General features: G+C 39.9%; 4 protein-coding genes across 4 annotated transcripts; 3 read left to right on the top strand and 1 right to left on the bottom strand.

The window, feature by feature from the left end:
• Positions 1-329: 329 nt before the first annotated feature.
• Positions 330-927, top strand: LOC131426114 (uncharacterized). The gene is made up of 2 exons (XM_058588563.1): positions 330-483; positions 538-927. The coding sequence occupies exons 1-2, from the start codon at positions 450-452 to the stop codon at positions 906-908; spliced, it is 405 nt and encodes a 134-aa protein (XP_058444546.1). The 5' UTR covers positions 330-449; the 3' UTR covers positions 909-927.
• LOC131426113 (zinc finger protein 585B-like) lies at positions 920-2,963 on the bottom strand. The gene is made up of 3 exons (XM_058588561.1): positions 2,679-2,963; positions 1,558-2,608; positions 920-1,498 (listed from the first exon to the last, which is right to left on the bottom strand). The coding sequence occupies exons 1-3, from the start codon at positions 2,805-2,807 to the stop codon at positions 1,038-1,040; spliced, it is 1,641 nt and encodes a 546-aa protein (XP_058444544.1). The 5' UTR covers positions 2,808-2,963; the 3' UTR covers positions 920-1,037.
• A 1,589-nt stretch (positions 2,964-4,552) lies between these two features.
• Positions 4,553-7,775, top strand: LOC131426112 (N-acetylgalactosaminyltransferase 7). The gene is made up of 4 exons (XM_058588560.1): positions 4,553-4,735; positions 4,792-5,020; positions 5,174-5,822; positions 5,920-7,775. The coding sequence occupies exons 2-4, from the start codon at positions 4,807-4,809 to the stop codon at positions 6,839-6,841; spliced, it is 1,785 nt and encodes a 594-aa protein (XP_058444543.1). The 5' UTR covers positions 4,553-4,735; positions 4,792-4,806; the 3' UTR covers positions 6,842-7,775.
• Positions 7,776-11,646: 3,871 nt separating this feature from the next.
• Positions 11,647-12,282, top strand: LOC131425420 (uncharacterized). Its single transcript, XM_058587328.1, has 2 exons — positions 11,647-11,743; positions 11,803-12,282. Exons 1-2 carry the CDS (start codon positions 11,662-11,664, stop codon positions 12,192-12,194), a joined length of 474 nt encoding a protein of 157 aa, XP_058443311.1. The 5' UTR covers positions 11,647-11,661; the 3' UTR covers positions 12,195-12,282.

The following is a 12,282-nucleotide window of genomic DNA, read 5'->3' as shown; positions in this document are numbered from 1 at the left end:
ATTGATGGAAAAATACCGTTCAAGCAAAGCAATGGCTTGAAAAGTGTTACATTATAGAGGTTTTAACTTTAAGATCATTGGTCTCTTCGGGCCAGAAAAAAAATTCTTACCGTATGTGCGGGGTTGGGAATCGAATCCAGGTGGGCTGCGTGAAAGCCATCGACTTACCCATCACGCTATACCCGTTCCCTTCGTTTACATTATGCTATTAGGCCCTTTTAAACAATTAACCAAGAAATGAAAATGTGAAATAGCTCATCAGACGTTAACGAGAAACTAAACGTCTGATATAGAAATACATACGTTAGTTCTAATGTTCGACACCAGTGGAACTGCGAGCAATTGATGTAATGGATCAAATAACACAAAAGAAAACAAACAAACGATCTACTTGTAAAACCTCTAATTAAATCATTAACTAGTAGTATAGTGAAAAATAAACCATAATAATGGCTAATACACCTATTCACGAACAAAAACTAGGTAAGCGTCAGTACAGGATTCCATTTTAAGTACTAAATAAACATATTTCGACAGCAAAAGCTTTTCAGCAAAATTCGAACATGCACCATATCGATACTGTCAAAACTATCACTGCTGATACGAAACCAGAAGATCTTACGGAAGCACAAAAGCAAGCTTTCATAGCGATGATGCGTATGGCCATAGATCCTCATGAACGAAACTGGACCAAGCGTTTAAAAAAATTGAACGAAAAAAATCAACAATTTCCGCACACCGTTCCTTCTAATCCTAAACGCCGCAGGTTGAGGAAAAAAATAGCAAAAATGCGAGCCAAAAAACAATTTCCACTTCACGCGGAAGTTCGGTCGGATCCTGCACGACGGTATGGATTCATACCGAAATCCCAGAAGAAAACAGATCTGGCAGATTATGCTAAAGTGTGAATAAACATACATTAAGTTATGGGGATGTGTTTTATTCGAATGATTCATTTATTTAAACTACCGGTCAATATCAAATAGTTCTGTTATCACCACACGTGATAACCGACTGTAGCAGATACACCTGTGTTTTTACTGGTCTTGAAAATATAGATCTGTCTGAACACCACTAGGGATTATCAAAACTCCAGGATTCAACATCGGCGATGGAGACGTTGTCATCATCGAGGAAGAATGAGTGGGACTTTTTTGAAAGTCATCCATTGACTGTGTGCGCACTACTCCCGAATTACTGGTGGTCGAGGTGGGCACAACGACCCGCACATCAGCTTCCGATGCGACGTGACTGCGCTCATGTAACGTCATATTGCCTTTAGTTGCAAAAGATTTCGGGCAGTACTTGCACTGGTACGGTTTCTCGTTAGTGTGCACCCCTCGAATATGAGTGGTCATATGATGCTTCTGTCGGAAAGATTTTTGACAAAACTCGCACACGAACGGCTTTTCGCCTGAATGAACGCGTAGATGCTTTTTGTGTGATCCGGACGAAGTGAATCGCTTAGAACAGATGTGGCACTCGTATCGCTGGTCACCTGTAACGTAATGTAAGATTGATTAACAAAAGATTGTACCACACATATTCAAACCATACCCGTATGTGTTCTAATATGCATGGTATGAGTTCCTAGTGAGGTAGAAACTTTTCCACAGAAGGGACAAACGCAAACCTTCTCCCGATTACGTCGCTTTCGTACTTTTTTCTGGTCCTTCGGTAAATGAATATTCATATGCATATTCAGATGACCCTGCGTTTTGTAACCTTTAGAGCATACGTTGCAGACAAAATTCCTTGACTCTATATGCGCACTGTAGTGATGCCGCAGCCTAGTTGGCTTTGAGAATCCTATACCGCATTTATCACAGACATACGGCAAATTCTCAGTGTGAGTGTCTACCATATGTGTTTTCAACCCATGTCGAGTGATGTAGGTTTTATCGCAATGATCACATTGAAACTGACGAATACCTGTGTGACGCAGCTCGTGATCCTGTAGCCGGCCTTTTCGGTTAAAGCATCTCATGCATGTTTTGCACTGGAAGCGCTTTTTCCCATGAACCTCTCTGGAATGAGCAAACAGTTGCGAAGGCTTCGCAAACTGCTCTCCACACACATCGCATACGTTCGTGCGAGAATTCTCTACGTTTTCCTCCTCAGTTTCCAGTTTACGGTTGATAATAATTTCCGACGAATCTGATTCCTCCGAATCACCCAGGGAGCTGCTAGCATCCTTACGTTCACAATCCTGATTATCATTTTCGACTATCAGCTCAACTTTTGACGGGCAAAGTTCAATCTCGTCGTCATTTGAAGGTATCATCGGCAAATCTTCGGTTTCCCGAAGGTCTTCAAGTTCCGCTTTAATATACACAGATTCCGCAGGTCGATCAACGGTTATTTCAGAAAGGTTCTCTGAGTTGTGGATTTGTTTGGAGGCTACTTCTTGTTTTATTCTTACAAATCGAGCGTAATCAAAAGGTGGCATAGTCAAGCCGGTATTCCAGTTATTCTGCTCTAGGAACTCAATTTCATGCTGCAGTTTAGCTTGTGTTATCTCACACTGCAGCTTAAAGTTGTATGCCTGCTCAAGGTTCGTGTTACACCGGCCGCATATACGTTTGGGCAGCGTGTCCTCTTGGGAAATCTACGAAATAACAGTATAATATAACAAAAAAAATATATGCTGGAACGTTTGAATATGTGACGAAATTTACTTGAAGACGACAAATTGCTTCTATCTTCACCAGCAATTGCTCGTTCCCTGTGTCAAACAGGTTGTACCATTTGTCACTCAGTTTATCAGTGGCCTCACACAACCGGCATATGCTCGCGTAGAAATCCATGATTTAGCTAATCTATTACCACATATTCAGACAGACAAATTCACTCTTTATTATAAATATTACATTTAAAATCGAATATATTAGTTACTCGAGATCGCGTCGTTTTGTTTTATTTTAGTAATGTTGCTGACAAATTCCACGATGTACATGTAGAGGTAGAAATATTTTCCAATTTTTAGCGATGCCCTCTGAACACTGATAAAATTTTGCACGATCGATTAATATGTAAACCAGCATTGCCAGGTCATTTTTCAACAACCTGTATTCGGTGCAATAATCTATCTGTATCATATCGGAATCTGAATCTCGTCAACCTAAGTACTAGGAAAATGTCACCAAAGCTCATTTTGGTGAGCAAAAAAAATGGTCCCGCAACAACCTTTTCTCATGTCTATCCAAGCTAAAAACGAAAATCGTTTCTGTACGATCCGTCAATAATCTGTATTATTTTGTATCTGTAATACCTGTATTGCGTTATAAAGGTTAAAAATCTGTATAAATATCGAGAAATCCTTCGGATGTGATGTGTTTTGCTCTTGAATCGAACTACGTGTGTTAAACACTTCATTTTATAATAAAAATGAGGACAGCACAAATGTATGGGCAGAACACTTGATTCGATCAACTGTGTTTCAATTGAAAGTTATGTGAAAAACAATGTGATATTCGTATGAAATTCATATATAATTTAGAGGAAACAATATATCTTATCGTTTTGATGGGCAGATAAATGTAGCATGATTTCCACTAAATATCAACAGTTTTTAAACTCATTTTATGAGTTAAGTGTATATTTTCATTAATTTCATGTGTTCTACAAGTGGTAATAGTTCAAATGCTTTGCACATGAATTATTTTCAGTGAAGAACAAGTCAAGTTGAACTTTTCAGAAGGCTGTAACTGCCAACGTAACAGGTTAATTTTTAACAAAAAACTTCGAAATTTTGGTTTGAACGGATAAATAAATGCAAATTTTCATAATCGCTGCACAATAGCGACCCTTACACGAGACAATATAAATGCCAGTTCAACACCTATTAGTAGTACTTATGATCGAATAGCGGTAATTTCGCGAGTTGACAAAAATATTGCCACAAAATCAGAATTTACGTGTCTCTATATATATTTTTTTCCAGAGAGAAGGTTGTTGAATATGTACATTCATCTCCTTTTAGAATTATTCTAAACTTCGTTTGGATTAAAACAATATTTCGCTGCTTTAGAAAAGCTTAGGAGATATTGAGTATGAATCACACAACTAGAAACTTTTCTAATCTAATGATAGAATAGTTTGTATTGGTTTATTTTTATTGCGAATAGCTCTTTGACAACGAGTTCGTAGCAACCAGGAAAGTGTTGCTGGAATTATATTTTTCAATAATTAACAAGGGGGTCGGTGTATTTGTAATAACTGTCGGTAAATCGCTCACGGACATGTTTTATTGTGATTTTTCTTCGGAGTGCCTGGTCGTGTCGTCGATTGATACCTACGCCCTGGTGTATGCCATCTCTGTACTTGTCTAGTAAAATGCCATCTCTGTACAAGTAGGGGAGAGAAATGTCAAATTCGAGTGCGATAAAATATAAAGCGAAAACGACATAAAGCAAAGCCCCTTTAAGTTGTTCCTCAATTATTACAAACACACTCAAGCTTGGCAAATGGGATAACCTAATATAGTGTCCCTTGCTTTTCTCATGTTACTTGCGGAACGAACTGTCACTTCACGGATGCGTTTGCGAGAGTGAGAGCGCAATGATCTAGCACAAGATATACAAGCAAGCGAGAGAAACGCATCCAAAAACAATCGTGCAAACTCCACTTATCCGGTTCAGCCAGCCAGCCAGCAGAAAAAGACGTACACGTAGACAGGTATCTTCTGTCCGTACGCATATCGGTATAACGTTTCGTCGTGAAAGTCGTTTTATAGGTAAGATCGATTGTGTACAGCGTTTTGTGGAATATGTTTACTAACTGGTGATACAGTCTAGCTTCCGCAGAATGCGAGTGACCAACATTCGCCGGGGGCGGATTGCCAAAATCGCCGTCATCGCTGTGGTACTGTTGTTTATACTGTATATTATTGCAACCTGGTCCGGAGTTGATCAGCAGGCAATGAAAGACGTTTATAATGCCCGTTTCGTGGGACACAGATCGGGCGATCAACAAGCGGAACAACTAGACCACAGGAACATCTATCCGGTATTGATTGAAGGTGAGCCAATTACTGTTTTGTATGCTAAGTGATTTTATCTTTGTGTGTGCAGCCTATCTATGTCATGATGGTTGTTTTCACATTTCGAACGAGTGTGACGAAATTTCCGCTAGCACAACAAATTATCTATTACTTCCTCTCATCACATCTCAGGTCTGGGTAATTTCGAACCGAAGGAAGTGGATCAACGCGATGGCCCCGGTGAAGGTGGCAAGGCATACATTGTGCCCGAAAATCAACAGAATCGAGCTTCCGATGCAGAAATGGAGTACGGCATGAACATTGTGGTGTCGGACACGATTTCGCTAGATCGTACTATTCGGGACACACGACTTGAGGAATGCAGACACTGGGATTATCCATACGATCTACCTAGCACCAGTGTAATTATTGTGTTTCACAATGAGGGCTTCTCGGTTCTAATGCGAACGGTTCACTCGGTACTGAATCGTTCGCCCAAGCATGTGTTGCACGAGATTATTCTGGTGGACGATTTCTCCGATAAGGAAGACTTGAAAGAAAAACTGGAAACCTACATCGAACGGTTCGACGGTAAAGTTCGGCTAATTCGAAACGTTGAACGGGAAGGGCTGATTAGGACACGGTCGCGTGGAGCCAAGGAAGCGACCGGTGAAGTGATTGTTTATCTCGATGCACATTGCGAGGTCAACACAAACTGGTTACCTCCACTGTTGGCACCGATCTACCGTGACAGAACCGTTATGACCGTTCCTGTTATCGATGGAATAGACCACAAAAGTTTCGAATATCGACCGGTGTATGCCGACGGGCATCATTATCGGTAAGTTGTTGTTTTTATCGCCCTAGAATATCTGTGGGCTGATAAAACAATCAATATTTTTGCTTCAATCGACTGAATGATTCATTTTTGTACGCAGGGGTATCTTCGAATGGGGCATGCTGTACAAGGAGAACGAGGTGCCACGGCGCGAACAGAAAAGGCGAAAACATGACAGCGAACCTTACAAAAGCCCGACGCATGCCGGCGGTCTGTTTGCTATCAATCGAAAGTTTTTCCTGGAAATCGGAGCCTACGATCCGGGCCTGTTGGTGTGGGGTGGAGAAAATTTTGAGCTTAGTTTCAAAATCTGGCAGTGCGGTGGTAGCATCGAGTGGGTTCCATGCTCTCGGGTCGGTCACGTTTATCGCGGCTTTATGCCGTACAATTTCGGCAAGTTGGCGAACAAGAAGAAAGGTCCACTGATTACGATCAACTATAAACGAGTGATCGAAACGTGGTTCGACGAACAGTACAAGGAATATTTCTATACGAGAGAACCTTTGGCACGATTCTTGGATATGGGTGACATCAGTGATCAGCTGGCATTGAAGGAACGGCTCCAGTGTAAGAGCTTCCAGTGGTACATGGATAACGTGGCGTACGATGTGTTGGATAAATATCCAGCTCTGCCGGAAAATCTCTACTGGGGTGAGCTGAAAAATTCTGGCACTGAGAAATGTGTCGATGCGTTGGGTCGTCAACCGCCGGCCATCATCGGGCTTCAGCACTGCCATGGCCAAGGGCACAACCAGCTGATTCGACTGAATGCCGCTGGTCAACTGGGTGTAGGCGAAAGATGCATCGAAGCGGACAAACAGGGCATCAAGATAGCTTTCTGTCGACTTGGAACGGTGGATGGACCTTGGCAGTACGATGAAGCTACGTCGACCTTACTTCACCGGACCTACAAAATGTGCATGGGCTATCATCCGCAGACGAGAGCTCTCGCACTGATGCCATGTGATGTCCAAAATGCATACCAATCTTGGAAATTCCACAGTATCACTCCACGATGGTAGGTCGTTCTGAATAAAAGAAGAGAAAAAAAAACCCGTAACTGACGCATTCCCCTCAAAACCATTTGGTAGGCATTGATCAAAATCCAGCCAATCAAATATATCAATCAAACCTTTTTTTCGTAAACATCCAACCGCGGCGAAAGTCGCCTAATTTAAGGACACGAGAACAAAACGCCTGTATATACCGACAAATAGGCCCGTACGTAATTGACTGTTGTTTTTTTTTTCCTTCACACGATGGACTTGTACATACTTATTATACATGAAAGTGTTGAGAATTTTTTTTTAGAAAATACTTCTTGTTGACTGAACTTCCCATAGAAGTTAAAATTCGAAATTGTATAAGCAAACTTGCCAAAACTACTTAATAAAAAAAAACGAAAAAGGGAACGCATCCTTGAATCGCAGTATTTGAACAATGAAATTACAAGTCTTACGAAATCATAGAACAACTTTTATTTTTTTTTTGTTTTGCTTTCAAATTCGCACCGTTATCGATTAACTTATTGTTTTTAGCAAGCAACTACTGTTTCGACTAATATATGCAATAATGACATTCATACGTGGGACTGTGTGTGCCTTCTTTCGCAGTGATTGAATGCCAAATCACCTCTGAAACGAAATGCAAATTGACTATCTATTATTTATTAGTTGCACTTTAGTTTTAATTACAATTTTTTGAGTTATCAGTCAGTCTAAATATAGGTCTGCAAATGTGTTTCTAAGATTTTAATCAATAGAATTACCATAGCACAGTCAGAAAAAAAAGTTAAACCGAACCACGAAAGCAACAGTTGATCATCCTAAGTTAAATTAAGACCGAATGGCAATGAATAAACAAACCTGTTAGGATAATTTTTCTACTGTATAGGATGAAAAAATACTTTTAATAAATAAACATGAAGGTTCTTCCTGTTTAAGACGTTTCGATTGATGCTCTTAGTTGATTTTTTTTTACTGTTCCCGTCTGAATGTGAATGCTGATACATTTTTCTAAACGCATTCTGATACCAAAGAATTAGTGCTTCACCGTTGTCTCTAGTCAAATCAATTCGACATCACCAGCTTGCTACTTATTGACTTTATCGAATCGTTTGCAGAACTAGTGCAGATTATTTAGCAATGTAAGAAAACTGTTAAGCACTACAATGTCAAACACCGGATCCAGTACTAAAGTAAGTAGTAAGTATCTACATTGAAACGAATCATTTTTGTGCAAATTAAGCGAAGTCCAAAGCGTCCAGGTTCGATTAACTCGTCGACCACTTTAAGCTCGAATGTCGAATACCAGTCTAACGTGTCGATTTTATCTGTGTAGTTTTGAGGCCGATTTGGAGAGCCCTTCAAGTTATGGTATACAAATTTTAACACACTTCACCCTATGATACCGGAACCGGAAGTCGGATCCGGATAAAATGCAGGTATTTCGCAAGAGACAGCAGGACCATTCATTTTCAGGTTTTGAAAATCGGTCAAACCATCGCTAAGCAAAGTGAGTGAGATCCATTCGGGAAAATATCACCACTATTTCCGGTGCATCTGGAATCAGAAATACTGATAATAACTATCCAATGGTGTAGTTTTGAAGCCAGTTTAGAAACTTTTTTTTCGTATTTTGTTTCGCCCCTTCAAATGATGGTATAACATTTTTAACACACTTTACTCTATAATTCCGGAATAAGAAGCCGGATCCGGATGAAATTCAGAAGTTTTGTATGGAACCATAAGGCCATGAATCTATATTTGTAAAAATCGGTCAGGCCATTTCTGAGAAAAGTTAGTACTTATTTATGTTTCATTTTTTCGCAGATTTTACCCCATAATTCCGGAACCAAGTATATACAAAATTCAAGAAGTTTATTTGTGGCTACAAGACCTTTCATTTGAATTTGAGTTTGCGAAAATCGGTTCGGCCGTCTCCGAGAAAAGTTGGTGCACTTATTTTAACGATTTTTTGCACATTAAAGAGTGTATCGAAAATAAGCTATCCATAAAACGATATTCAAATTAAAAATTGATCCTGTATGGTACGAGGTTAAACTCATTCAACACATTGAAAACCGGATGAAATTTAAGTTGTTCCTTCACGAATTCTCGAACTTTTGATCGAAAGCTCTTCATCAAGTTCCGAACAAGAGTTCCCACTTAGAAAAAAACGTTCAACGGTGGTCCTTCATTGGTCCAATACGTTGGATCACTGGTCCAATGAAAGTCCAATCAATCGTTCAACGGGAGGCCAACACGGGACCTTCGTTTGCCGATTTTGAAACAGACCGTTGAACCGAATGCCATTTTTTTCGTTCAACAAACCCGGCAGACAGAGGTCCATTGTTGAGCCATTTTTAACATGAGGAATTGGAGCCCCGTTGGACTAGTTTTACTACAGAATTTCTGAAGTTTTTTCCACTTATTTGTTCAAACTCACAATACATACCTGCACAATACTTCTACTTCACGTAGAATAACAACAAATTTTCTTTCTATGGAAAGGTAACACTTAATTTTCACACTATTTTTGCAAGAGAAAAAACAACAACAAACCGTCCCAGCAAATTGAACGAATATTTCGTGCAATATATCGTTCAACAAGCGCTCAAAAATCAACAAAGTTGAACGGCATGCTGAGAGGGTTGCATCGCATTTTTTGGACGCTTGAGCCCAAATTTTTTTGAACTCCTGCATGTTCACAGCTGCCTTACCAGTCTTCTTGAAGACCTTCTTCACGATTGCCCAGGAACATTCGATAGGTCGAAGCTAAAGGGCAATTTGGTGGATTAATATTTTTCTCAACGAACATTATACCCTTTTGTGCAAGCCAATTGAGAGTGGTTTTGGCATAATGAGCCGACGCTAAAGCCGGCCAAAACAGTGGAGGTGTACTATGCCTCTTATATAAAGGCAGCAATCTCTTCTGGAGACACTCAAATCGATAGATTTCTGCATTTATAGTTCCGGTAGTGTAAAACATGGTTGACTTCAAACCACAAATACATATTGCTTGCCATACCAGTACCTTTCGACCGAATTTCTCCACTTGAATCGACTTGTACGTATCGCTCACATCCTCCCCGGTTGGAAGAACCGGGTTTTCTAGCTCTTCCTGGTAGCTCATCCAAAGAATAGTGTTCCCAAAACTTATTAATGATGGTTTTAACACTGGCATGATGAATTCCAAACCGCCTCGTCAATTTTCCCATAATAATACCCTTCTCACTTTGTCATGTGTCCAGAACCCTAATTTTCATTTCCTTTTCAATACGCGATATCTTCTTCTTCTTCTTCACTTCTGGTGGCGTCACCTCACTTGAGATGACGCCGATTGATGGCACAGCGATTTAGCTATATTGCCAGTTAGTTTTCGTTTATAGTCCAATGGACTTTCTTTTCACTGGACTACAAGTGAAACCCTCGCTATGTGACAACGTGGAGTCACCGAAGTACGGATGAAAATCCTTTCTTTCTCGCGAACTACTCGAATTTTCACCGCACTAACACGATACGACATGTTCACTAGTTGAGGGTTTCACCGGAAGTGTCGCGATATTTTGAAAACGCAGAATTTCAACCGCACAAACAAGTAACGAAGTAACGAAAGCTGACAGCCAAACGCATAGCATGCTGTGATCTGAGCATAAAAAAAACCATCACAAATACATGCGTACAACACAAATGTATGTGGATAGCTTATTTTCGATACACTCCTTACCCCACAATTCCGGGGAAGTCGGATCCGAAGAATAGTCAGGAATTTTTTATGGGGACACAAGACCTTTCATTTGAATCATTTGTGTAAAAGTTAACCTTTCTATATGAGAAAGGCAGAAAAAACAGTTTCAGTGAGCCATTGTTATCAGTATTCACGTCAATCCGAATATGTCTGTGACATTACCCATCCGCTTTTTTTTTGCTCTGGACAGCAGGCGTTTACAGGGGGTATGGAAATGTGTATATAATTTGAAAATTTTGTTGGGAGTAGAGTTTCTGGAAAAGCATCCATCTCATATTTGAACTTAATATTCAAAGGAAAGTTTTCATAATGTAGGGGATACCGGGATAAACCGGGCACATTTTGGATATTGAAAATTACAACTAGTTTTTTCCGAAGTCACCTATACCGATGTGTAGCTTCAACCTACAGCTACAATTTCCAATCTGCGATTTGCTAAAAACTATACATTAGTTTTCATACCAAGTAACACTGAAGTGATCAACCCGAAATCCAATATTTCAGGAGCTCACACATTGATTGAAGTCTTTATTGAGGTCCATTTTGATTGTTTCGCTACATATAATGAACATTTTGCTTAAAACTTTAGTAGATATAGTTATAATAAGCAAGACAAAGTAAAAAAGAAATGTAGATATCAATCTTAAGGTGTGTTTCATGAATCCATTAAGATGTACAAATCAAAAATTATGTGTCCGTATGATATGATGATGACGTATGAAAGCGCGTTTACAAAATTAATCCATGGATCGAAAAATAATTGCTGGTTTATAAGATACGTAAGCTGTCCGGTTTAATCCCGTGTTTGGTCTAGCTCCGGTCTGCCCTAATAATTTTTTGAGTTGTGGGTGGAGGAGTGGTATGGATTTACTCCTAAACCGCCCCCTGTATACGCGCCTGTCTGACCATTTTGCATTGAAATAAACGTTCAAAACTTGACCCACTGTACAAGTGTTTCTTTGAAACTCATTCCGCTGATCAAAGTAAATTCGACGACACAAAAAAAAAAACGCGTTGTTTTTTGTTTTACAATAATGCAATCGAGCTACACTTTTCGATTTAGTTTGATTCCGATCTCCATGAATAAAACAGAATGGAGCATACCAAGTTGATCGTTATACTTTTGTGTTCATTAATTTTACTGGAAACTGAAATCGAATGCAAGAAATACAACTGTGAGTATTGAAATTTTTATGAGTTATGTTCAAATGTACTATTTCGATTTTTCCCATAGATGATTTCGATTTGAATGAATTGCAATGCACGGGGAACAAGACATACGAGAAAGTGGTGCTCTCGGGTTACCGACCCATGTTCAGCAGTGACAACAAGCGGGACTACAGCGATATCTTGCACAAAAAATTGTACACGTTGCAGGATTTTCTCGACAACCGAGCCCCGTACGTCACGGTCGGAATGGATCCGAAGTTGAACATTCCGTACGGGAGATCAATCTGCATCCCAGAGCTGAACATTCATTTCCGACGCAACATAAAGCTACAGGTCCGGGATACCCACGAAGACTTAACCGGTGGAGGCTATCGGCGAGTTGACATCTGCGTTCGTACGCAGGCCGACAGTTTCGATGACATCGTAAATCTATTGGAAGCAAGTGTAGTATTCTAGACGGAAATTCCAGGAAATATTTAACAGACCGTGATTCAAACGGATTAAAGTTTGCAATCGATTGGTGTTTCTATTTGTGGTAGTAAAA

Source organism: Malaya genurostris, chromosome 1 (genome assembly GCF_030247185.1).
Source record: "Malaya genurostris strain Urasoe2022 chromosome 1, Malgen_1.1, whole genome shotgun sequence".
Taxonomy (NCBI): Eukaryota; Metazoa; Arthropoda; class Insecta; order Diptera; family Culicidae; genus Malaya; species Malaya genurostris.
This window is presented reverse-complemented; position numbering and strand designations above follow the sequence as displayed.